The 26162-nt window shown below is 41.0% G+C and overlaps 1 protein-coding gene and 1 long non-coding RNA gene across 3 annotated transcripts in view; one reads left to right on the top strand and one right to left on the bottom strand.

Annotated features, from left to right (window-relative positions):
- The window catches only part of LOC135239562 (synaptic vesicle glycoprotein 2C-like), a 49274-nt gene extending 31054 nt beyond the window's left edge, over nucleotides 1–18220 (bottom strand). Inside the window, exons 1-3 of one of the 2 annotated variants that reach the window (XM_064308300.1) lie at nucleotides 18054–18220; nucleotides 17193–17387; nucleotides 6092–6791 (exon numbers count right to left, since the gene is read on the bottom strand). In XM_064308300.1, the coding sequence (XP_064164370.1) occupies nucleotides 6092–6677 (586 nt within the window). In that variant the 5' untranslated portion in view covers nucleotides 6678–6791; nucleotides 17193–17387; nucleotides 18054–18220. Of the gene's footprint in view, nucleotides 1–6091; nucleotides 6792–17192; nucleotides 17388–18040 lie in introns of both variants that reach the window. The other variant, XM_064308299.1, reaches the window with a different exon arrangement.
- LOC135239823 (uncharacterized) lies at nucleotides 10533–12278 on the top strand. Its single transcript, XR_010325506.1, has 2 exons — nucleotides 10533–11006; nucleotides 11189–12278. It is a non-coding gene; the product is annotated as an uncharacterized LOC135239823 (long non-coding RNA).
- Nucleotides 18221–26162: the final 7942 nt, after the last annotated feature.

Raw genomic sequence — 26162 nt, forward strand, 5'->3', positions numbered from 1 at the left:
GCCTCTCTGGACAAGGCACCATTCTATCGCAAGACCATTCATCTCTTCGCTCGCTGAGCGAGAGGCAGAAGGGCTTCTCTAGTTATCTGTGTCATGACCCAGCTGAGGGCTGAAGCACCAGCCCTCTGAGGTCCGGGGGGGAGGACCAGCGAGTTCTGCACATCTGAATACAGAGAGGAAGTCTGGGCGTGTGGGAGGGCAGGGAAAAGTAGGGAGAGAGATAAAAGGAGGGAGAAGGAAAGAAAGGGAGAGAAATACAGAAGGAAAGAGGGAAATGTGCAGAGGAAGAGCGTGAGGAGAGGGAAAGGCGGGAGAGGCCCTCCGTTTTTCGAGCTGTCGGATCCGCGGAGTGGTCCCCCGGAGAGCGGCGGCCGCGCTCAGCCTGCATCGCGGAGCCCTTTTCTGATTTCACGCTTTGATGCGTTTCCTGAGAAGGGGGAAATTACATCAGGTGCCCGGGACGCAGCCTGTGTTTTATTCACTGTACTGTACCTTCTCCTGCTGTAAACCGCTCGGTCACCCCCCCAGCCCCCCCCCCCCCCCAGTCCACCCCAGCGCCCGTGTAGAGGGCAGCTATTACTGCGGCAGAAATTTAATATTCCTCTCCTCCGCTCCGTCCACCGAGTTGGCATGTAATTAAATTTGTTAAATATTATGTCAGGCTTTGCTCGATTCGCCGTTCTCCACGCAAATAACCCTCCTCAGCAGAACGGCGCTGGTGCTCAGAGGCATACTCTGCCATTCTTTTTCTTTACCGAACTGGTCTGGGGATCAGCAGTAAGGATGCCACCAAGGCCCTGTTTCGCAAAAACCTCTGCGTAAAGAATAGCAGACAGACACAAAGAAAGGAGTGCCATTAAAATATGATGACTGCTAATGGGCTTGGAAGCAGACTGCTCCAGGTAAATCTCAGTAGCGTTCTCTTGCGCCGAACGCCGTCGCGATGGGCCTGTGATGTCTGTAGTATTTGTGCTTTAGCCGCATTTTTTGCTGGAGGCATGTGCTCCGTATCGCTCAGCGACTCCCGCGGAGGGCAGATTGGGACACAGGCAGCCGATAACCGCCATTAACGGATGTCGCTGCAAGCGTCACTCTGAGTTACTACCTTGCGTCAGTCGTGACAGAAAGGCTTCAGCCATTCTTCCGAGCCTTCACTCACCACGTACAAAGTTCTGCGGTCTGCACCACGCGCGTCTCCCAGCAGAATAGAGGCCTATTCTCAGAGATCACGCTGAAACAGCCTCCAGCCCACTAAGAGCCAAAGAAGCCATTATTTGAGAGCGAGGGCAAACTGCCACCCTGTCACCGTGTTTGTATTTGTTTCCGCAGTGACGTGCCGTGCGGACGGCAGGAGTTTTTTTTCTGCGCGGCGGCAGTGCCGCTGTGGGTCCCTATCCCCAGCTGAGTTCTTACACATCACCGATGCACAAAACAAATCACCCTGCACAGCTCATACCTCGCACAGCACAGCTTGTTAAGCAGACCTGCACACTGGAGGACCAGGGCTGGTTTTATAACACAAGACATCCACCTCCCAGCCTGTTTCCCTCTCTTTCACTCCCTGTTTTTTACATACATATATGTATATACCGTACTAAAGAATTAGTAAAATTATATCCATTTATTATTTATTTATTTAGTAAACTGCATAAACTGTTGTCTATTATCATGTCAAATATCCATGCATGTATGCATTTATGTATAATTAAAAAGAGAGAAAAACCAACAGAAGCTTCAAACAGCTTCAAACAGCATATTATCTTCATAGATTAATTATGTGAAGTATAACATATACGTTGTTTCACACACCAAATGGTAGCATAATGGCAAAGTGATGTTCATCATTTAAAATAAGGGAACTTTCAGTGTTTCTGCAGCTGGTTGTGTACAGCTGTTACAAGATAAAGGTGCAAACGTGTAATTCATGCTTTTTATATACCGTTAAAATATGCCCATGTGATCCCGTGTTTGTGATCATTCGAAGTCTGTGTAGCTTTTCCTGCTTTACTTGCTGCTATCAGCCGTTAAAAGACAGACAGGATAAAAGCAGCCTCCCCTTCAGCCTGCTCTGAAGTGTACATTATAAAGGGCTGTTTGTATGTACAGTACAGTATCAGACCACTAGTGTTATGGGGGCAGGGGTACTGTTTTGCTCAGATAAAGCTTTGCCACACAGCAAATCTTACAGAAGATGCTTTCTTCCATTTGTCTGGTGCAAAATGCTGTCAAAGGTCAGTCCGCACATTCAGATGATAACTGTCACCGGTGCCTATTACATACGCAGTATTCCCTACCAATGCTGTGGCTTTGAGCCATGCGGCACACCATTTTAAAGAACAATGTTACGCTGTAATGCTGCCCCTTCAAAGATCCAGAGACAGAGAGCTGTCTGCTGTTGTTCAATCGACAGTTGAACATTGACAAGCAGGCTGTCAGCCAAGCAGGATCAAAATGGGACAGGACATGGGTGAGGAGGAGGAAAGGATTACCTTCCATTGTTGAGCATTTCAAAAGCTAATACAATTTCTGAAAACTAGGTTAGATATACACAAGGACATGTAGTTTTAAAGGAGCAATGTTATTGTATTAGGAATAATGACATGGTAAAAAAAACCTAAGGTTCAATGAAGGTTTTGTTTAGGGGGAAAATAATGATTTGTCATTGTTTACAGTGCCTTAAGTAAAAGTATTTCTGGTATTGCTTTGATTTTAAAGTTGAAAGCACGGATGCCAGGTATATGATCCAGGGTTTTTGGTAGGATATGATCCCCTGGATGCCTTGTACTCCTCCTGCTCATTAAGGTTGCAGATGTGCATGTCCGTAACATATTCTACAGTATGTTATAAATGCAAGTGTGCAGTGCAGCACGAGAAAGTAAGTATTTGAATTATAAAGCTGCCATGGCAGGTCACAATGACTAAAACCATGAAATACTTGCAAAATACCATTAACACTGATAATTAGTGCTGATGCCATATCATTTTACTTATAACAGTCTCAGTCTCAGTCCAAATGCACAGTGCAACGACTGTTTAAAAGCCATTTAAGACGTTTTAGTTCATTCAATTTCACCAAACCTTCTTAATAAATAGAAAATGAAATAAACAAATGCACAACTAAATGGCTAAATAATCTGTTCTCACAATTTAGAAGGCCATATATTTGTAAATATCATCTGTGCAAAGTCTTCTGTCAGTCCAGGAGTTGTAAAAGCACACATTTTCCCCTGAAGCCTGTGCTCCCAGCCGCTCCAGTCTTCCCTCCATCTACTGAGATGCACTCTCATCGCACCAGACGAAGATGGTGCCAGACTGAAGGTGCCAGACTGGCTAGAGGAACCGCTCTTATGCAATGAGACAATCATCCCAACCCATCCCTCCCACTGCCAAGCACATCCTACACCAATGCAGTGACACCTTCAATTGCACAGGCATGATCAGGATTTAATACCAGACTGTGGGCCACATCAGCCCACTGGAACCTGAAGTCTTAGCAAGATGAGCTAAAAAAACATATCTGCGTAGTAAAAATCTAACAGTGCACCGAGCTTGCACGCATGTAGGGTAGTGGACACAAGTTGGCTTTATGGGTAAAATACCCAAACGTGGAAATTACAGCTTTCTCTTTGTTCTCTTTGTTCGGCTTCTCTCTTCCATTACACGTGTTTGTTTTTCCGTCCCAAAACAAACAGCTGGTCAGAGCTCACAATACAGCACTGCGCAGATATCGCATTTCAGCAGCAGCGGCAGCACGAGGACAGGTGAAAAGCTTTCCGCCATCTGAAGTGCCTTCCCCTCGATCCCATGCTCTTTGACTCCTTGATATATTTGTACAGAAAGAAAAGCTTTCGGTGGCTGAAGGAGCACGACGGGCATCTCACTCTGCCGGAGAGGGAATCCCTGACTCCATTAGAGGTCGTTCGAGTGTAACTGAAACTCTGGGAGCCGTCGGTGCGTTCAGCCACCCTCGCGCTACACGTGCCGTGACGCCCCCCCCCCCCCCCCCCCCCCGGCGGACATCTTTCACGCCAGACAAGAGAGGGGACGGAGCGCGGTTTTAGCGTTTCACTGGAGCACACCCGGACCCAAAAAATCCCTCACAGGCCGTCTTTCCCAGCCGATTTATTCCTACCACAAAGGTGGAGGCTCTCGCGTATGACTGGGTACCCTTAAAAACCCGGGGGGGGGGGAGGGAAAGTGGCAGGGTGGAGCGGGGAGAAAAGGAGGTGGTGCACTCTTTGCTGATGAGTTTTCCCAGAAAGGAGGGAAATACGTGCTGCTCACAGCCCTGACAGTTTCAGTACTATTCTGCCTTCCACACATAGGGCACACTTCAGCAGCTGGGGTTAGTAAGCATTGCCTTTATAATAAACATATTAAATGTACAGTACACTGTACATATGCAAACACCAAGGTTATGGTAAAATTACTACAACTATTATCATCGATGCTATCAAAAAGTATCATTGCCAGTATTTTTAAGAGATTTTCAGTGTGGTAAGTACAAATAAAGACATACGCAATCGCTTTAATCTCCACCTAGTGATCCTGTTGGACATGTGGAGTGTTTGTGTGCCTAGCTTTGCCAGCTGTTCAGCAGAGATCGCAAACAACTGGCAGAAAATTAGCAGCGCTTTCCTTAAGAGTGTGGGGTGACCTTCTGAAGTACCCTCCTTAATGGAGTTGAACAATCACTCAATTGCTCCATCTCCAAACAGGAGCTTATTATTTTAGACTCTGTTTCGCAACTGCAGCGTAAATCAAAGCACTTGCTTTAATTGCGGGAATCCTGGAATGAAATATCTCTGTCCTGCTTGTGTCACAATAACAAAACAAATAACTGACACAGAATAAGAAATACAATGAAAAGTGCATTAGAATAATGAGCTTTGTTGACATATACTTTTTGTGATTTGTTGATTTTGCTTTAGCTCATATGAGTGAGTGATTTTCATAAATACGTTACTTCAAACTGAATTTAAAAGTTGATTCACTTACAATTAAAAAAATAAAACAAAACTAACCATGCTTCCATTTGTGGTCTCATTTCTAAACATAGGTAAATATTTGAAAGGGAAACATACAGTAGCTGATAGCCTATGCTTGCAGAACAATTCACAATTCATCAAATGTACTTCTTCAATCTCCAAAAAATTAATAAAATTGTCTCAATAAAAACACATCAGAAGCATGCACGTAGCATTCAAACTTGTGCTGTGCATTTACAGACATGTTACCTTTTAAAGCAGCAGGGAGCTGGGCCTAGACGCTCTCTCACACACACACACACACACACACACACGCCCACACAGCCTGCTATGAGAGAAAGAAATCCCACACAGACAGACGTATAAACACCGCCTACGCCAACCTCCAAAAACCTGGTGCCATGACAACCTACAACCTGTACTGGGCCAAATGAGATTACATCTGAAAATGTCACCAGCAAAGCTTTCGAAAATCTAAGAATAAAAAGATGAGACTCCAAATTCATATGAAATCCATGACAGAAATCCTTTCACTGTGATTCACCTCACTTTTACATACATTATCTAAAGACAAATATGTCACATCACTTCAAATCCATGAGGATTTAATCATGTAGGAACTGGGCAATGGATAAAATTTGCTTGCTTGGTAGACATATTCTCATGTATGATGACAGATGCTGCTTATATTTTATACAGTATATTGCCAATTCGTGCAGGTTGAGCACAGAAGCTATTTACTGGAGGGATTTGTTTATCAGTACTATTCATGACCTACTAGCAGCAGATCCAGAACAATAACTATGGCAACAGTATCACTTTACTTTAAACAGTCTCAGCAGGGTGTACAACTACTATGCACATACACATTGCTACTTAGTGTTTGCAATTTTAAAGGCTGCATTTCAACATTATAATGTTCAGCTTCTGAATATTTAAACAGGTACATAATGATTTTTTGGAAAACGTAACATGTAATAGCTGCCCAGAATTTATGACTGTGCTTGTGACTAAATGCTTGTGTGGCTAAATGCAGCCGGATCAGATCTGAAATGTGTAGTTGCACATTCATTAAACCGTTCAACGTAAACTGCCATTCTTACCTAACCAGCCGGCGCCGGAGTTGGGAATGCACATGTCCGTCTCGGCGCTGGGCAGCACGAAGCCCACCACGAAGACCTCCACGCCGTCGGACATGAGCGCCAGGCCCAAGACGAAGAAGAGCTGCCACTGGAAGCGTCCGTGCCCGCACTCCTGGATGATCAGCTCGTACTGCTGCGCCAGCTCCTCCTCGTCCGCCTGCCTCTCCATCTCCAGCTCCTGCCTGTCCTTCAGGCCGTCCGACACCGGCTTCCCCAAGGCCACCTGGTTCTCCTTGGCCTGCCCCCCCGCGGGGATGCCCTGGTACTCCCCCTCGTAGATCTCGTCCTCGTCGTCGTGGCCCTCCGTGGCGTCGCTGGAGCCCTCCTCCTCGTTGGCGCCGTCCGCGTAGTTGCCATCTTGCCTGTCGTAGTTGTCGTCGTCCTCGTCCTCCTCGTCCTGGAAGCGGCTGTAGGACCGCTGGGTGTACTCGTCCGAGGCGCGGTCCACCACCTTGCTCACTTTCTTCGCCGCGTGCCGCTTGGCCTCCTTGGCGATGTCTTTTGCACCCTTAGCCAGTGAAGTTCTCTCCCTGTACGCATCACCCATCTTCCCCCGGGGAGTCTCAATCGCAAACAGGAGCTACAGAAGGATTCTGGGAGGACCCGTTGCAGAAGGGCTCAACATACAAGTGTCTTTGCACCAGTAATGGAGGTCTCCAGACTGTGGAGGAAAACAATGAAAGGGACAAGTCTTAGAGATGCCTCAAACAGAAACTATATGCTATGAATTAGGTCATGTGTGTACAGCAGCATTTGTGCAGCCTTATGTAATGTGAAAGTAACAGTTTCATCATTTGACTTCACGGGCATGCATATCTATTGCAAAGCTGTATTCAAGTTAAAATTCCCAAAAGACGCTCAGTTTGAATCTCCCTTCTCCAAAGCATTCCGCAGAAATATCGAAGATTACGCAACGATGAAGAGAAGACTACAGTGAGCCTTGTCCATATTCAATTTGTTAGCATAAACATGATGCTGAATGAAGTTCAGCTACAGCATGGAAATGACCTTTAATCCTACTGTGCCAAAAGCAGACGCAGTAGTAAATTGTTGACCCACAGATGTCAGATTTCGCAGGGCCCGCTGCAGGCTCCGGGGCCTTTGTAAGAGCAACTGTAAATAGAAGCCAGAAAATGACTGGTGCTGCGGGAAATGGCTGTATCTTTACCTAACAAACACGCGGTGCCCTGGGTGTTACTGATAGATGGCACTAGATGCCACTTCATTGTGCTTCGAGATGTGGCGTTGTTTACGTCCCACTGGCACAATGTTGCGCATCTAATGCTGTATGCAGGTTCCAGCTCTTTATCCGAGTTTCCCCATTTCTTTCATCACAGACATAGCATGAAAGAAATAGGAGAAATCGTTAACATGCTCTCACAGTAAGGCGGCTGCCGCTGTTCTCGGCTCACTGGCGAATTCTGTTCTATGTCATGGCTCGTTTCAGGGTAAGTAGAATCACAAATTGGTCATATACAGCAGAAATGACCTTTTGTTGTTAATTTATCAATACTGTGTGTGTCTATGTTGTTAATTCATCAATACTTTGTGTGCCTGTTGTTAATTTATCAATACTTTGTCTGTCTTGTGTGTCTATGTCTATGACACTGGGGTAATAGAAATAACTGGTATGTAACTGCAGCACTGATCCAATTATAATGTCGTTGGAAAAATACACATATGGTGCGCGTTAAAGGAGTCTTTACAGTGCATTGGACGTGCAATAGCATATTCACTATGGCACGCTAAATGACATGCAGCAATAATTACAAATGTTGGCTGTAATTATCTCTCTGTGATGGATCTGTCTGATCTAAATGGGCATGGCAATATAACAGCTGCTGAGTGAAATAAAACTAAAGCGTCATCTCTCACACAAATACCCTTCCTGTTTTCCTCTTTATCTGCATATTTGTCTCACTGAATGGTATTAGATCTTTAGACAATAATAGACAAAGGGAATCTGAGTTAACACAAGACGTTTTTTTTAAATTATTATTATTTCATTTATTTCATGATGAAAAAGGTCATCAAACACCAATATCGTCCATGTGAAAAAGTAAATGTCCCCTTAAACTTAATAACTGGTTGTACCACTTTTAGCAGCCATAACAGCACCCAAAATGCTTTATATAATTTGGTATCAGACTCTCACATCACTGTGGAGGAATTTTAGCCCACATTTCTTTGAAGAACTGCGTTAATTCAGACAAACTGGTCAGCATTCGAGTGTGAACTGTTCATTTTAGGTCCTGCCACAGCATCTCTATTGGGTTCAAGTCAGAACTTTAACTAGGCCACTCCAAAACTGTAATCTAGTTCCTTTACAGCCACTCAGATGCAGACTAGTTTTTGGGTTTTGGATAATTGTTTGATCATTGCTGCATAAACTTCTGGTAAGGTTCAATATGCATGAGGTTTAGATTCAACAGGGCTGGCTACAATCAAGCCAGACTATGTTCAATCAGCTGAATCTAATTATCAATTGTATTTGGTTAATTGGTTGATTGCGTAATAAAGGGGGCAATAACTTTTTCACATGGGTGATATGGGTGAAAACATTTTTCATTAAATAAAATAATTTTTAAAATGTGTCTGTCTAATATTACATTTTGTCAAAAGATCTCAAACCATTCACTGCGACAAATACACAATAACAGAGGAAATCAGTAAGGGGCACTGCAGGTTTTTCACGGCACAGTAGGTTTCACTCGTTTCATTTGAAATGAAAACACCTTGTCAGGGGCTCCAGCAGAGTGTATGTTTGAACCTGCGGGGGTTAGCCCAAACACATGCTGGGGGACATACATTTCTCTTCACCCTGCTTTCATATTGAGGTCAAAATGATACTATGCTTCATCAAGACAAAGCTACACTCTCAGAAGAAAGGATTCTAAAAGACTTCACTGCATCTCCATAGAGCAGTGGTCTCCAACCCTGGTCCTGGAGAGCTACAGGGTCTGCTGGTTTTTGTTTTCACCTTAAAATCAGCACCCAATTGAGACCCAAGACACCAGGTGAGTTGAGTTAACTGTGTAATCAACTGCTCTAATTGATTCATGAAGTGCAGAGTCACTATGAAAACCAGCAGACCCTGTAGCTCTCCAGGACCAGGGTTGGAGACCACTGCTGTAGAGGAACCCTATCCTGGTCAAGGGTTCTTTGTCAGGCAAAATGGTTCAATCTGGGAGCTTTGGTTAAAGAAATATATTTCTCAGAATATGTCTGTCTGTGAATATGATGATTGTTTAACATCTAATTTTCATTGAACTACTACAGATTATCACAGCTTGTGGTCACAGTTTACTTTCAAGCCACATTTTAGCATTTCAATAAGAAACTGAAACTACCAGCTGAAAACATAATGCATGATTCTCACTTCATAAAGAAGTGTCAAATATAGCTATTTTAATTCTGAAATTTATTAAATTTATCACAAAGAGAGATTTATCTTTATACCAATGGACTTGTGAGAAATTATTTTGATAATGTGCTCTTTCTAAGATGTGTAGCACTTCATCATTAGCCGACCTGTACTTACTGTATATGAACATATATGTGGTCCTGCTAGGGCTCTCAAAGCTAATGAGCTAAATAAATTTAAATTAATTTAATTTTGTACAATTATTACATTGTCTCATAATTCACTATTTCCATCAAGCAGCATAGCTAAGGTAACAAATGCCTGCTGTGACAAATGATTATTTAAAGGTAATCAACACATGCAAGGGACTACCAAAATTTCAAATGCCTGATATGTTTTCAACACTTAAGATACATAATTTCCAAAGAATGTGTTTGATCATGCCCACAGTACCCTTTAAACATAGCCCAAATAACAGTCCATGAACATGGCAGCACTGTGAACATCACAACACTGGCCAGGTGGGCTGCTTGCTATCACAACAGCAATTCCAACAGCCACTGCCAAGGTAGGTATATTGGCTACTGTATGCTACTGTTAGCTTGACAATGTTATCTGAAAAAGTAAGGTATTTTATAACTAGCTAAGTGGCCAAACATCTAATCTGGTTACTGAAATGCTAGCTAGCTATTATTGCCATAAAAACCATCCAATGTACAGTATATCTAATTATATTTGCTAAGATATTCTTATATATATATATATATTTCTTTATTATGGTCCCTCTAGCCAGAATGTTAGCCATAATAATTTTGCAGGCTACACCAACAGGGATTGTTGTACTGCAGATGCAGACTACTGTTGTCATGCCTGCATTAAGGGGAAGCTCCACTCTTCTGCCAAAACGCTAATCAGTACTTAGCACAGTCAGGAACTCCCACCTAGTTATCTAATCAAGGAAGAACCAATTGAAGGTCACCCAATGGAAATTACAAGCAATCTCAGCCAATCAGATTTTTTTAAATGTTCACTCAGAGCAAACAGAATTTACTGGTTGTCCCCTGGGTGTTGGTGCATCATCATTTGATGTTCCAGGATAGAAAATCCGGTAATACCAGGTGTCTGGACTACTGATTGTCCATCCCTGTGCATCTGTTGGTATAAAACTCGGATTATTCAATTATTAACAGTATTTATGCAATCAGTAATTATGCAGTCAGCCAATCAGAGCCTTGGCGGTGAGTGCCAGTGTGCTGCAGTCAGCGATGAGACCACACTGACCGTCAGGGCCAACATCTAAATCCTCACTGTCGTCAGCTGCTCACGTGTCTCCTTCCTGTGACTCGCTGCTTTGACACTAATGACCCGTGCTTCTCCAGTGATGTCAGAATATCAGCTAACAGCCTTCCACGCACAATAATTCCCTCGACAGAGGCTTCTGCATGTTTCACAGGGGACTGAAGGAGGCAAGTTTTTACTCCTTCACAGACAGTTTTTCCAGTTCCAAAAAAGGTGGGGTTCAGAGTGAAACCGCAAAATCCTTGCAGATGCAGTGGAAACAGACACAGAGATTCCTGTGGGGACGTAATGATAGAAGCGCCAGGCTATGCATTTATCTGTTCCCCATGAATTATTTTACAACCACTTATGTAATTGCAGAATGTACTGTAATATCTCCTTTATTTCCACTGCAGGACACCTTGAAAACGCGTGGACGCTACAATATCTGCTGTAGCTTACAACTGCCACATGCACCGCATTCATATCCGTATCACCACACTTTATGAGATTTAATATTGAAAATAGCATTAGAAATATAAATATCAAATGGAGGTCTCAGAGGAAGATTTTAATCACCGAAGGCACTTGCCATTTGCGTGCCACTTGAAGGTGACAGCGCGAAACGCCTTTTGAAGATCACCTCAGCAGCGTATCTCATGTGTGCAGGTTCAGGGGGAAATTGAATCAGTATGACGATGTGCACAGGCTGCTCTGGAACAATGCACCGCTCGCCCAAGAGCACAGAGGTCCACCAAGTGTCTGTCAGCGGGCAAGTGGAGCAGAGAGCGTATTCCCCCTGTCAACAGTGATGAGCCTCATCATGGGCAGGTCTGCATGAGGATGCAGCTGATGTCTACCTGCCAGGCACGGATCGTGGTCGGGGAAGGGGGGGGGGGGATTGGGGGCTGCACCCCTGGACTCCAGCACTGGAGAGTCTGGAGACTTGGTTCCCTGCTGAACCCCTATATATCCAGTTACATTTAAGGTTCATTTCTGAATTTCAGGCGGGGTCAGTACACAAGATAGCCAAAAATCTAGGATGCACACCAGAGATAGCCTCTGGCAGGTTGATGGATGGTGTTTCTCTTAACCTTCGGTTTGCTTCAACAAGATAAAAGTTCAGTCTACGCTCCCCATTTTAATTTTGCCATTAATTTTGCATCAGGTAGGACACAAAGATGCAATGTATAAAGTAGGAGAAGATGATGTTCATTTATACACACCACCAGTTGAAGTTGCCAGTGTTCATAAACACTCAACAGTGTGGTCCACAGATTGTGAGTGTAATATAATGTAAGTATGAGAGTATAGATTAATGTATAAATTAATTAACTGAGCTTCAATTGATTCATTACTTGATCTATGTATTAATTAATATTCAATGTTCTGTCATAAGTAAAGCATCAAGGGCTGAAATATCAACCAGCCATCGAATTAAAAATACAGAAAAATGACAGTCAGAGGCAGTACGTGTCATTACATCCCTGTGCAGTAGAGGGGACATCTTATTTCAGAGTTTCAGTGGCAGCAGTGACACCACTGGGAGGGGGGGAGGGGGTGGCAGCAGGTGACTGGCAGTACAGGACATAGAGGACCAGCAGGTCAGCGAGGATGAAAGCGGGGCATCGCTGTGACATCCTTCAGCCCTGTGATAGGTCAGCTCTCCTCACGCACCTTCCTGCCATTCTCTGCTTCAGAAGAACCCTTCCAGGATGTTTCACTGCTGAAAGGAACAGCCTCAGGTTGGGCATGCCATTGCGAGTGTAGATCCATTTCACGCGCGTATCTAATTAACATGCTTATGGTTGTGAATCCAAGCATGCCAGGAGCTCTAACATAAATGCACGTTCCCAAAAAATTAAGAAGTGCAGAAACTGCACATTTCTGAGAAATCATATATCAATGTTATATAAACAACAGCAGCAACAACCTGTGGGACTTAACCAAACCGTATTGCTTTGAAACGATGACAAATTTCCACCATAACAATTTGTAAGAATTCTTTTTCTCTTTATGATTGAAAACAAACCCCCAAACCAATGCAAAGTGTAAGCAAATGTGCAAGCATGCTCTGTAGTACGCAATCAGAAAAACATGCAAAAATGCATCAACATAATGGAGTGTAAAAATAGATTATTCTCAAACAGTCATCTTGTCACGGAACACTGCCACCAATCGGGCACGTTCATTAATCATATACGAGACTCTGCGAATGAGATGAAATATTCACAAAGGACACAAACATAAATAAATGAGTAATACACTGCAGCTGTACATTATTCTGCACTGGTTCACATGGCATGGGGAAACAGTCAGAAAAACATATATGCACCTTAGATAGGATTGGGTATGTTCGCACAGACCACACTGAGAGTCAATGTCACCAGGGAGTCCCTCTGCAACGGCAACACTAAGACACCTGACCTTCAGGCCTCAGAAGTACGGAACTACAGAACAGCGTCACTACACTGTAATCTAGGATTAGTTGACATTACTGTATTTTGGATCACAGTAAAGGATGATTGCTGTAATATTTTGTCAGCCATAAAAAATTCACACAAAATCTATTGAAAGTCTACAGCAACATACTGTATACAACACCAACAGCAAATTACTGTTCATAGTACAGTAATATTGCTGTTAAAACAAGTGAAATTCATAACAGTGTAAGTATGACAATAAATGGATCAGAACAAGCGACTTCTTCCAGTTTTCTCTTTCATGGGTTACACAAGTTTAATGTTAGGTACCTTCTTCAGCGTACATTTACCCAGTGTGTCTGCACAATTAGCAATAATTCAGGCAACAATTAGAAGCCAGTATCCACTGTTAGGAAGAAATTTTAACTTAAATATTACACTGAACATTTCACCTGAATATTGCCAAACACTTAATTCGGTTTAGTAATAGAAACTGTTTCCTCTAAAATATAAAAGAATGAAGTTTCCTCTAAAACATACTAATGACCACTTTTTTATTTATTTAAAGACAAAGTCCAGGCTTACAGTGCAAGTTACAGAAAGCCTGCTGAGACACACATCAGGTGTGTTCCCTGGCTAGTGTGAATGTTTTGGTTCTGCTTCACATGTTGACAACTGTCATTTCTGTTTTTATTTTATTTGTGCCTTTCTGGAATTTCCCTTTGTTAAAAATGCCTTAAAAATATATATATTTTTTTTTGTGGCATACGTATTTCCATATACAGTAGGCATTAATAATCGACAAAAAACTCAATGTAACTGGTTAGCTAGTGTCACACAATTTCAGCTGTGTATTGGCAGTGAGTTTTTTACAGCCAATATAACATCACCATTTAACGTAACTTTCAACAAACCAGCTTTTCCAATAAAACTATATTTTCTTAGTCTAGTAAAATGAGATAGCATGTCTCCATAGTCGAGTAGACAGACATGTAGTAACTAATCGTTGTGTAATATCACTGCAGCTTGTAGCTTGTTTAAGCGATGTTGCTTGTTTCAATTGGCCAATGGGTAATTGAATGACAAAAAATCTGATAGGCCAAATGCACATGCATGCAGCCAGCAGGGATCTCCTCAAGGACACAAACAGATTTGATCACCTGTGGCCTGCACACATCTACCCATGCATGCCAGCCCAGTGCGCACTTCCGTGAGGGAAGTGGCGTACTGCACAGCGAGGCATTCAGATCAGCCTTCTTTGGCTGGTAGAACACCAGATTCATATTAGAGTGGAATCAGCACTGTTTCTATTGTTTGTCATTTCGAGCTCTGTCTTTAAATCTGGGCATTTACTGTCCGAGAATGTCAGCCACTTCACGAAAAATGCAAAACTATTGTGTATGAGAAAAAATCTCATGGATGCAAACCTCTATACACTCAGGCATGCAAACAAAAAACAAACACACAATTATCACATTCTGTTGAACTCATGCATATATTTTTTACACGCATGTAAAGTGTTTGTTAAATAATTGACTAAAAAATGCCTAATTTGATCAATTCTAGGAATGCAGCCAATATTGAATTGACTTGGAAAGCACATTGTTGCTTTAATAGTTGCTTCAATATTGCTGCATTAACAGCTTCGATAACCTGTGTAAATGTTTCAAACTGAAAAGCTGCATATATGATCTATATTTTAGTTACAACAAAATTGATTTATTTATTGGAACTGATTACTATCATAAACCCATGGGACAGATACAACCCAGGTGTTTATCCAAATGCGACACAGACCACCTGGGTAAAACATAATATTGTCAGTTTGGGGATATGCTTATTTATTTATTTATTTATTTATTGTGAAATATACACTTTTATATGCCTTACACGTGACAGGGAAATATCTTATTCAATATCCAATTGTCAAGATAATCTTGCAAGGGATTTGGAAGCTAAAACGGCTTAAATTGGGTTTTTAACAATGAATACCACTTTTCCAAAAAGCTAGCATCATTATTAAAGTTGCACATCTGGGTGATATATATGTACACAAAAAGTGTGTACATTTCACTAAAGAAAGAAAGAAAGAAATATTGTGAAACCGACCAATTTTAAGTTTGGCCCACACAGGTCTACCGGAGCATGATGTTGAATAGTACAGAAGTACAGACGCCATAAGTGTAGGAGCTCCCTGTCTGTGAAAAAGCTCAAATTTCAAATTTAAACAATGTGTGTTTTCTTACAAAGGTACTTTTATAAGTGTGCATATTTACTCTTAAAATAGTACGAGGCAAAGTATGAGTACGAATTGATTCATTTTATGTTGCAAGAACACACACAACAAAATAAATAACATTAAGTAATACGTATTTATACATCACTGACTATCTATCTTATTGTATTGCTGTTAACTCAGACTAATGACATTACATGGATGACGACATAGCCCATTATATGTAAGTTCATATCAGTAAAAACATTCATCAGTGTTTATATAGTTCTGATGAATTGCTTATTAACTGCATTATGTAATTTGCAGTCCGTATTAAGCATAGCCTAATAAGGAAACAATTCACATTGTCTAACTTTGTGAGAATATTAGACTGCCAATATTCTTTCTGGTTAGAATGTTGAAACTATATACAAACAATTAAGACAGAAAAAAGTCCTGTTACTTTACAGTTGTTGTACTTCCATACGAAAATTAGCCTACAATGTAGATATTGATTAAGTCAAATGACTATCAAGTGCAATGGCTTAAAATCGTACTGTTTCTCGATACCTCGAATGTAGCCTTTGTAACAACGGAAGGACTTCGGAAATGTAGTCAAGATAGTTTCATATTCGACGCATTAACTACCTCTCTCCAGTCAAGCATATAGGTCGTTTCACGCACCATGGATTCACCCTTTACTGGTACCCTCCGAAAGCCAGCAGTCCTAACGTCATTTGAAGGATCTAAGAACGGAATCAATCACCGAATACAGTTTGACGCAAGCGGCCGTCTTTAATGAGATTTCTGATGCCATGACATTGTGCTTTGGAATCAATCCTCTCTCCTCTCCGGAGCTGCAATCCACGGATGACTCAGTACCCGCAGCATCGAGCCACTTAAATAGATGGATCTCTATGCGTAATGCTGAATGCTTTATGTGCCTGAGGCCGGTGACCTAAGTACAAATTTTAAACCATAACCTCGCTGACGCTAAGCTGTTGTTGGATAGGACTCCGCGATGAATTGTACTGTATCCTGCGAGTGCATAGGATGCAGACTGTTTCAAGCGACAAAGATGTATGTACGGTCGTAACAGTTCGATAATGTGATACCCGAAGAATAGCGTGGTTTAAGACTTTAACGCAACTTTTGAATATATTTAAGCCAAAACGATGAACAGCGGGCGAATTCCATAGTCCACCAGTATTAAATACTTTGAATGAAAAGTTTATTTGTAGGCCTACAAGTTCCCAAATGTGCTACATTAAACATACTAGGTAGCCAGATTTATCTGTCGGTAAATTATATGCTCTTCTTTATCATATGATTACCATTAACAAAATCTGATGTTTGATACAGCTATAGCCAACTGTACAATTATATGTTCTATTGTTGTTGAACTGAAATATGTTGCTCAAACATAACCAAAGCGTTATCAAACTCCAGAGTGATTTACAGAAGTTTCATTTCGCTTTGAATTTTAGTGTAAATATACAATCGTGAAGGACAAAACAAAGCGAACTAAGAAGAATGGGACGAAATAGCGTAAATCTCTGGCATAATGCAGGTGCATCAACCGACCACTACATGATATTCAGCGATAGGATATCTAAACACCGAATTATTAATTAGGTGCTTCTGAAAATACAAACACTGAGAAATACAGAGCTTAACACTGAACCATTGGACAGTTCTAAGCAAATATATAAGAGCCGAAATAAAGGGAGAAGCTTCTCTGCCACTCAACTATTAAACAGAGATAGGCTACCCTCCACTCACCGGTTAAGAAGGGATGGAGACGGAACGTTAGCAGTAAACACCCATAGCAAGAAACTGTCTTTGCGCCGTGGATAGAAATTTGCTGGTATTCCACAGTAGTGTTGTTCGAAAAGGACCTGAGGTAGAAACTGTCGACGAGTTTTCTTTTTTCTTTTTCTTTTCTTTTTTTCTGGTGCACCAATGCGCCTGCAGTAGCTACTTCAAGAAGGAGGAGAGAGAGTGGGAGCGAGGGGGAGAGAAAGAGACGGGGGGAGGAGGGGGGGCGGCACGACACGAAGCGAGCAAGAGTACAGAGAAATACAATCAATAAATGTATCCAAGAGAGTGAAGTGGGCAATCCCGTGTAATGGAACAATAGTTGGTATCAAATGCGGGGCAAGGCGACAGAAGTACTGATTGTTCTGCAGTTATAATAATAAGAATACAACAAGAATCTTTATAAAGCTTCGTTGTTTATGAAGTAAGTCAATGCAAGAATGAATGCCGTGAAATAGAATGTGTACTTTTAAAGAAGTACAATGACGCAGTATCATGTAAACATGAAATAAATAATTGTCAGGTTACTTCTAAGATATATGTATTCACGTAAGGTTATGCTATAGAGAGGGGTGAACATGTGGATTAAATTACAGATATAAACCATCATAAAGGACCCCTGTTCAATTACCGAAAATCAAAACACGCTTGAACATCGCACGTTCGCCTAGGCTAATTTGACATTACGATTAGCTACGATTGTTAAATTTAGGAACGCATCCGTCATTAAATTAAGTTTTTCTAGTTCTGGTCATGGATATTTCAGACAATTACGCTAGAGCGTGTTATATTTACACTTGCCAGCACTTAACTTTAAAAACTCACGTATTCTTCAGGCATCCCTCCTAGTGGGTGCAGAGATGCTACAGTCGAAAGTTAGGGCTGGCCATCGGACTGAAATATGTACAATGGTGGGCAGGGCCGAGTGGTATCATCAACTCTAAAGCAAACGGAAATATGAAATTTAATCCGGGCTTTTTTCGGGGCATTATTCTTTGAAGCACGTGACATGACACACACCCGGGGACTGCCCTGAGATAGCTCCACCACCTGCTGTATTCAGCCCTCCTGATTAACCGCTGAGTTTAAGGCATTTTTAGGGCTGGAATGGGTCCTTGGAGATTTCGGCGATCCCTTTCCGCCTGGGTGGCCAACAGCCATTATGAATTCCCTTGAATGATTTGTTCTGCCGGAAATAACCACAAAATGCGGGGACTGGAGGAAGGAAGCCTAGAAGCTCCCCTTTTTCAATCTAAATTTAAAAAACAAAATTCAAAGAAAACTCTCAGATGCAATTACACTCAACAGCAGCTGTTTCATTGGAATAACTGAATGGATGCATATACTGCTGTGAGAGTGCTCTCACTGGCATCCCTCTGCCACTAATTACCCTGGTCCCAAAATAATATAAGCACTGAAGCTTTTTATGTCAAAACTCAGGGCATCTGGCATCCCCCGCCTCATATTTTGATAGCTTCTGGATCATTGCATACAGCATTTGATTGAATTAACCCCCACCTCTTCACCAATTAGATGATCTCCTGCGATAATGACTGGATGCTAGGATCTCTGATATGGTATTAGTAGGAGCTGCCATGTGAAGCCTAACTGAAGGAAACAAGTCAAATAAATTTCCGAACCTCTCTGTGAAGCAAAGCACGAAGGTGCACCTAAGGTCCAGGCCAGAAGCTGCATGCGGTTCTCACCAATTCCTTCAGGATGCAGTTCTTAAAGTCTTTAAAAAATGAATCATTCAAGCTGTCACATAACTCCTCTTCCTTTGCAAAGCCAGATCGGATTTGTGTCTGTGAAAACATTGCTTGGTTTTGTTGCCCATTAAATGTAAGTAACTTCAATGAAGTCTGAAGCAGTAAACAGTCGTGCAGCCAGGGGAGAGAGCCCCGGCCTCTCTCTCTCTGCAGCTGCCATAGCCAGTTTGACAAAGGGCCTCAGGGGTTTCATTCCCATCATCCATTACTCTGCACAGTCTGAATAGCTGCGCCCTCATTCCCTGCGTGGCAGGGACTCACTAAAAACCCACCACATGACCACACATCAACTGTAGCATTAACTCCATCAATGAAGTCAACCTTTCAAATAGCTCTGCAGAGCACATAGAGAAGTATTCCTTCACCACAAATACAGCTTCTGTTCTGATTGATGCTAAATTCTGGTGCAGACTTTCTATGTACTCAGACATATTTTTAAGCACTTAATATATGTATATACACTCACTGACCACTTCATTAGGTACACCTGTTCAACTGCAAACTGCACCCCTTAACGCAAATATTTAATCAGCCAATCACGTGGCAGCAACTCAGTGCATTTAGGCATGTAGACATGGTCAAAATGATCTGCTGAAGTTCAAACCAAGCATCAGAATGGGGAAGAAAGGTGATTTAAGTGATTTTGAACGTGGCTTGGTTGTCGGTGCCCGACGGGCTGGTTTGAGTATTTCAGAAACTGCTGATCTACTGGGATTTTCACGCACAACCATCTCTAAGGTTTACAGAGAATGGTCCGAAAAAGAGAAAATATCCAGTGAGCGGCAGTTCTCTTGTCGAAAATGCCTTGTTGATGACAGAGGTCAGAGGAGAATGGCCAGACTGGTTCGAGCTGATAGAAAGGCAACAGTAACTCAAATAACCACTCGTTACAACCGAGGTATGCAGAAGAGCATCTCTGAACGCACACCACGTCAAACCTTGAAGCAGATGGGCTACAGTAGCAGAAGACCACACCAGGTGCCACTCCTGTCACCTAATGAAGTGGCCGGTGAGTGTATATATTAGGTAGTTAGGTTTGCAGTATAATTTAAATTATTTTTTAAATTGTATGGTTTGGCTTGGAAATTAATTGATGGAAGAGATAATATTATTTTTAAAAGTTCTGAACGTGATCCTCTTCAGGATTCATTGGCTTCTTCACCGTTGTAATTTTACAATTTTGAGCATGCATGTGTATGTTTCCCCCATTACAAACCATGGCTATTATGGGCTTTGTCATCTGGTAGATTCAAAGCATTGCTCCTGAAAATATGTAATTTCCGATGGAAATAAATTACATCTATTTGAGTCAGAACAATAATAGTTGAATCATAGGCTTATATGCAGAACTCTCCCACATACAAAGTAATGTTTGAATTTTTAATTGTTTTAAAAATTAAAATGTAATTGTTAATAGTTTATTTTCACCTTTTTATTGTGTGTATGTGCGAGAGAGAGTCTATTGTGAGCATATGTCTGCATGTACGTGTGTGTGCTTACCTGTGTGCACATGTGTGATATGTTTTTATCTGTTTTACATCAAAGACTCAATATCAGTAGAAATGTAGGCAATGGTTTGTTTGATTACATTTTAATGACAATTTATTTGATATTTCGAACTTTCAGTGTGTCAATTTTTCAGTTCCAGTGTATTTGATAATACACTAAAGTTTTTTTTGCTAAATTTACTTTATTCCCCTGAGATTATTCATGTAAATAAAGCAATTTACAAGTGGTGTTCGTAATTTCATGTATAACCTCTGTTTCTTGCTATTATGGCAAACTCAGAAAGCCATGCAAAAAAGGAACTTTGCAATGGTGAGTGATGGTGTTATACAGCAAGATGAATGGTGCCCAGAGAGAGAATAGGAGGTTACTGCAAGGTTAATTACCTCTCTTAACCTACAGGGGTAAGACTTAGGAGGGATTGTCTTGTCTGCCCATGGTTTTCTTATAAACAGCAGGGCTTGCTGGCTGAAGCAGAGGACAGACCGTGAAAAAACACCAACACACTACAACCAGTGCTTGAAATTGAACACACTGTATTGCTGTTGGGTATCGCTACAGTATATGCAGATTACAGTAACTTGTTAAGGGCAGGGGATGGGATAAACAGACCAATGGTGTTTAAACCACTACAAGGACCCAACAGTCCAAGGGCTGCATTTTCTTTGTCTTGTTTACTATTTTCGCCTTGAAATGAATAAGAGGCCTATGTTTGGCTGATTCCAGAAGATTAGTTACCATCAACACCTTCTCTTTCTATCATATACTTTAGAAGTAACTATTCATCACAGTATCGATATATTCTCAATCTATACATGGTAGTACCTGAAAAAAGTAAAGGGGATGACATCATTTGCATTGCTAAATTGGTTGTAAGCCTCTATACAGGTGGGATGCGTGAAGGCAGCTGCCGTTACTCCAGAATGCTTGCTATTTCCAATCAGGTACACCTTTTGCATTACGTTCAGGTACTTTTGCATTAAATCTACCTCCAATGGCTGTAGGACTTTAAAATAAATATGGCAATATTTTGTAAGAGGAAGGAAGCTAAAATTCTCAAAATATAATATATAAATAGATGGAATTTACATGGAACTTGTTTTCCGATAAAAAAATATAGAAAGTCCATAAAAAGTAGCCCTGAATGTGTACATAGGAGCTCCCTCTTGGTCAAGAGTGAGTTGTGAGATCATGATGTCATTTCCTGTGACTCGGGTTAAAGAAGTGGGCCATCATCATTGCACCCTCAACTATGGTACTTAACCTGAGTTGCTTCAATGTATATCCAACTATATACATTGATTGTATATGAAAAGAAAAAAATATGTACAAACAAAATAAACGTCCATCATTAAGAAAGAACAAGAAAATAGTTATACCATTGTCTCTCACAAGCTATACCTGGAAAGGAGAGACACCCCTTAAATCCTCCAAACTGAAGATGGTAGTTTGCATTTAATTTAATTTCTGTGTTCAGTGAACACTTCTATCCTAGCATAAATTAAACAGTGCTGTGGTGCTTGGAAAAGCAGGTGTAGCTGTGCTGGGACCAGTGAGCTTACAAATTTATCCCAAATGCCCAGGGAAAGCCATCAGCACCACAGACAGCAACACCGGAGGAAGCTACAGGGCCTTCAGGACCAAGGACAGAGAAGCCCTGCGGCTGAGCTCCCCGTCTCTGCGCGCAGCTGTCCCGTACGGGCACAGCCCAGCTGTCCTGGGTTCCCTCAGCAGCTGAGCCTGCAGAAAAAGGTGTGGGCCCTGCAGGAAGAGAAGGCCAAATGGTGTTTATCCTGCCGGGACAACAGGGGCTCACCTCGTAATGGTGTTTTTTTTTTCATCAGAAAGTTCTGGAGAGGACATGTTCAAACTCTCACTGCCTATATCTACCCACAGATGACAAAAGCACCCTTCCAGGACGTTGGCATCTGGAGTTTCAGGCCTTTCTTGAACCCTAGCTTCCTGGTGACCAAGGCCTCAGCATTGAATTAAATCCCCTTTATCCCAAGCTTCCTTCTTGTCTGTGTTGTCTCGGTTTTCGGTCCATACCGTAGACAGTGTGTCATGGTCTTGGAGCACCTTTCCATGGAAAATTCCATTTGAAAGATGTTCTAAGTTCCCAGCTGAATCATTTTGCTCCCTGACCTTTTGCATTGTTACACTGCGGCCAGGAGGACAGTTAATTTTCTCTGAAAACGTTCAACAAATACCAAAATGTCACATGACTCCCCTGAGCACGCCATTGGAAGGAAGGTGAGGCAAGTAATTCCATTTTTAGAAACATACTTATTTTGATAAAAGGTGAATCTTTCTGCTAGTGAATTAATTTTCATTTTGAGAAATAAACGTATAGAAAGTTGAGAGTGTTTTAACACATATATGACACATAAGTATGCATTGGGATTTTTGGTCTTGGCATCCATGTTACTGATGATGAAGTAAAACAGCCAATGCAAATATTGTTTCACAAACTAATCTTTTGTTTTGCGTGTTAAAACATCAAAATATTAATTTAATAGTTTCACAAAAGGCTTCAAATTCACAATTCACCCATTTTTACTTCATTCAAAATTGGACTTTACATCAGCTCTGCCATACTAGCGCAAACTACAACTATTTTAAATGAGAGATTCTCCCATAAATGATTGTTCGGTGAAAAGGTAGTTTGTGCAGTGCGTTTCATAATCTTGGCAGTTGCAAGCTTTGTTTTCTCTTGTAAAAAAAAATCGCTGGGCAGTTCTCTAACCCTTTAGATTGAAGATAGAAATTCCCTAAAAGAAGCATCCATTTTTTATTAGGTTTTACTGTTTAAAATTGTAACATCATAAATGATTCAAGATTTGTTTTTTTTTTGAACCATTGAGTGCTTTACTGACTGTGTGTGTACAAGCCCTTTCCAGACCTTAAGCCATGGTGAGAGACAGCAAGAGACAGCGTGTGGTACACTACAGTGGGTAACATTTATCAATGACTGCTGTTACTCCTCACAGATATACAGCAAAGAGTATGACTCTGAGAGGTTCGGTATTCAAAAGCTGTCTTCACACAAGCACGTATTTTTTCATAGTATTCATGTAGCATTGTGACACATCAGTAATATTGAGTGTGGTAATAGGCTATGCTGTGCTTGAGCAATACTGCACAATCATAATGCAACATTACTGTGGCCAGCTAAAATATAACACACACTGCATGTAGTGGACTCCTTTAAACAGTACAACAAAGGCAACACTGTGCATGAGTACAACCTCTCGGTTCAGTTATGAGTAAACAAATCTGTTGCACCATGATACACGCACATTTTAAGGTTTTTTTAGTTGATTCAAAATGGATGGAGCTCTGAATGAATTAAACTGTGAATTAGCTCTGAGAATTAGAACTTGTCTGACTAGTCAAGTGGCTGAGCAGCACTTGTCTGACCCCTGGTTTTACTTGCCACAGGCAAGCAGGCGAGAATTACTTTTAAACCCTGATTCAAATCAAGGCTGCCTAGAACCAGTTTTGCCAAAGAAAGGTAACACAGGGTACAGCTCATAAAAGTGTAATGTTTATCAACAAATTGACGTAATGCTGTCTTTTCTGTAGTACCATATAACATAGTGAAGATTGGTGTATGTTGCTTAAAAGCTGCTGGAAGAGTTAATGTCAATTCTATATAATAAACAACCACATAAAGATGTTGACACATTTCATTCGTCTTTGTGTGCTTCACATACAGACTAATTATGAAATGAATGAAAAAGATTCACATGACATTCAAAGAGAGCATTTCACTTTTCATAGGAAAATATTCAAATAAAAGTAAAATGGTTATTTAAATGTTTTTCAATCAAGGCTTTTAAATAAATGCTTGCTGGATTGATAATCCCATATTGTACTGGAAACCAACAGTTCACTGACAATGTACAATTCAATTTTCAGCAAGAGGGTTCAGTTTAATCATCAATTTTTACAATTTTCCTTCTAATACAGTATAATAAGAACTGTTGCACACTCGAGTGATTTTCCAGACTGATGAATGGGCCTTCTCCTTATCCTCTAAATCCAGTAACTTGTGAGGGTAAGTCGCCCCCAAGGCCAGAACGTTTGACCACATTTCACTGCAAGAAGAGGAGATCTCCTTTGGCTCAGTAACTGAATTTAAAATGACTGAGGAGCACAAAAAGCACTTATCTTAATGTGTAGCCTCCACAAATAAAAGGTGTCCTCCACCAGTTTCCTCTGGCTTTACTCATCGATGCCAGGAATACAACCCGCACTGATCTCCCAGCATGACTCCCGCACTGTTATTTTTAATCTTCACCTTACGTCAAGGTGCATTCAGTTGAGAAAAAAAAAATGTTAAAAAAATAGCTCTTTATTCAAGTGCTCTAGATTCAACCTGACCACAGAGGGTTACCGCATGTACATATAAACTGGGCCACTAAAATGGTTGCGTAGGGTTTTGAAAACTGTAATAACAATAAATAAATAAGTAGCCTTAAGATGATGGAAGTTCCTCCGTGTTATTCAGCTGGAAAATATGATACGCTCAAGATTATTGACCTGGAACAACATCATTGCTAAAAAAAGTTAATTGATAGCACTATTCTCAGTCTAATACTTAATGAGATTAATCTTGAATCTTGAATGACTTTTCAAATTGCATCTCTAATTACCCCAAAAGCTGTAAAGTAGGTTAATGTTCACAGTTTCCATACTTTAGACCACATGTAACTGATTTTTACTGAACAGTGGCTATTATCAGAGCCATTGTTGTATATTTGCTATGTGTTCAAGCTTGATCATTTCAAAAATGGTATCCTTTTTCTAATGGTCAAAATAATTATTACTTATTATTATAACATTTTTATTCACAGACAGAATAAGTAACAACTGTGATGGGGGATGTTGAGACTTCGTCCAGTTTTAGTCTTCAGCTGTATACCACATGATATATAAGAGCTGAATCTTAGTCATGTGGGGTATTACTAACCTGGTTTTATTTATTATCCTATTCATGAAATAATCAGTTGAATCTGAATATTGTTCAGACAACCACCCACTATTAAGGATGAAGACAAGCTGTGCTATATCTGTAGATCTGGGTTGGCCAACCCAGTCCTTGTTCCAGCACAAATGTGCTGCAGGTTTTCATTTCAACCATTTAGCACCTGAATGAGATCTCTAGCTGTTGAATGAAATGTGCTTTGTTAGGGTTAGAGTGAAAACCTACAGGCTGGACAGCCCTGTTGTAGACTGATGTGAAAGTAAAGATCTATTGTTAAATGTGTCTGAATGTGTATGAAGAATCACCATTTCCATCATTGCAGATTTAACTACTCTAGAGAATTGTACTACTCCAGGGTAATTTGTGACCCATCATTACCAATTTATCAGAAAAAAAGATGACTCGTTAAATTGTGGGCTGACAAGGTTTGAATGGTATGGAAATCTAAATTACAGATTAATTACAGATTAATTAATTTCAGATAAAGCCTAAAAGATTGAAATTTCATTTGATTTGTTAGATTCTGTAAATCTAGAGCGCATTGGAGTTTGCTATACAGTATAGAGGATTAAGGGCTGGAAGCGTTGATTATTCTCCTGTGGCCTGCTCTACATAACTGCCATTTGCAGTTTCCTGGCTTCCAACAGTCACTCTGAAACAATATTGAAT

Source organism: Anguilla rostrata, chromosome 14 (genome assembly GCF_018555375.3).
Source record: "Anguilla rostrata isolate EN2019 chromosome 14, ASM1855537v3, whole genome shotgun sequence".
Classification (NCBI taxonomy): domain Eukaryota; kingdom Metazoa; phylum Chordata; class Actinopteri; order Anguilliformes; family Anguillidae; genus Anguilla; species Anguilla rostrata.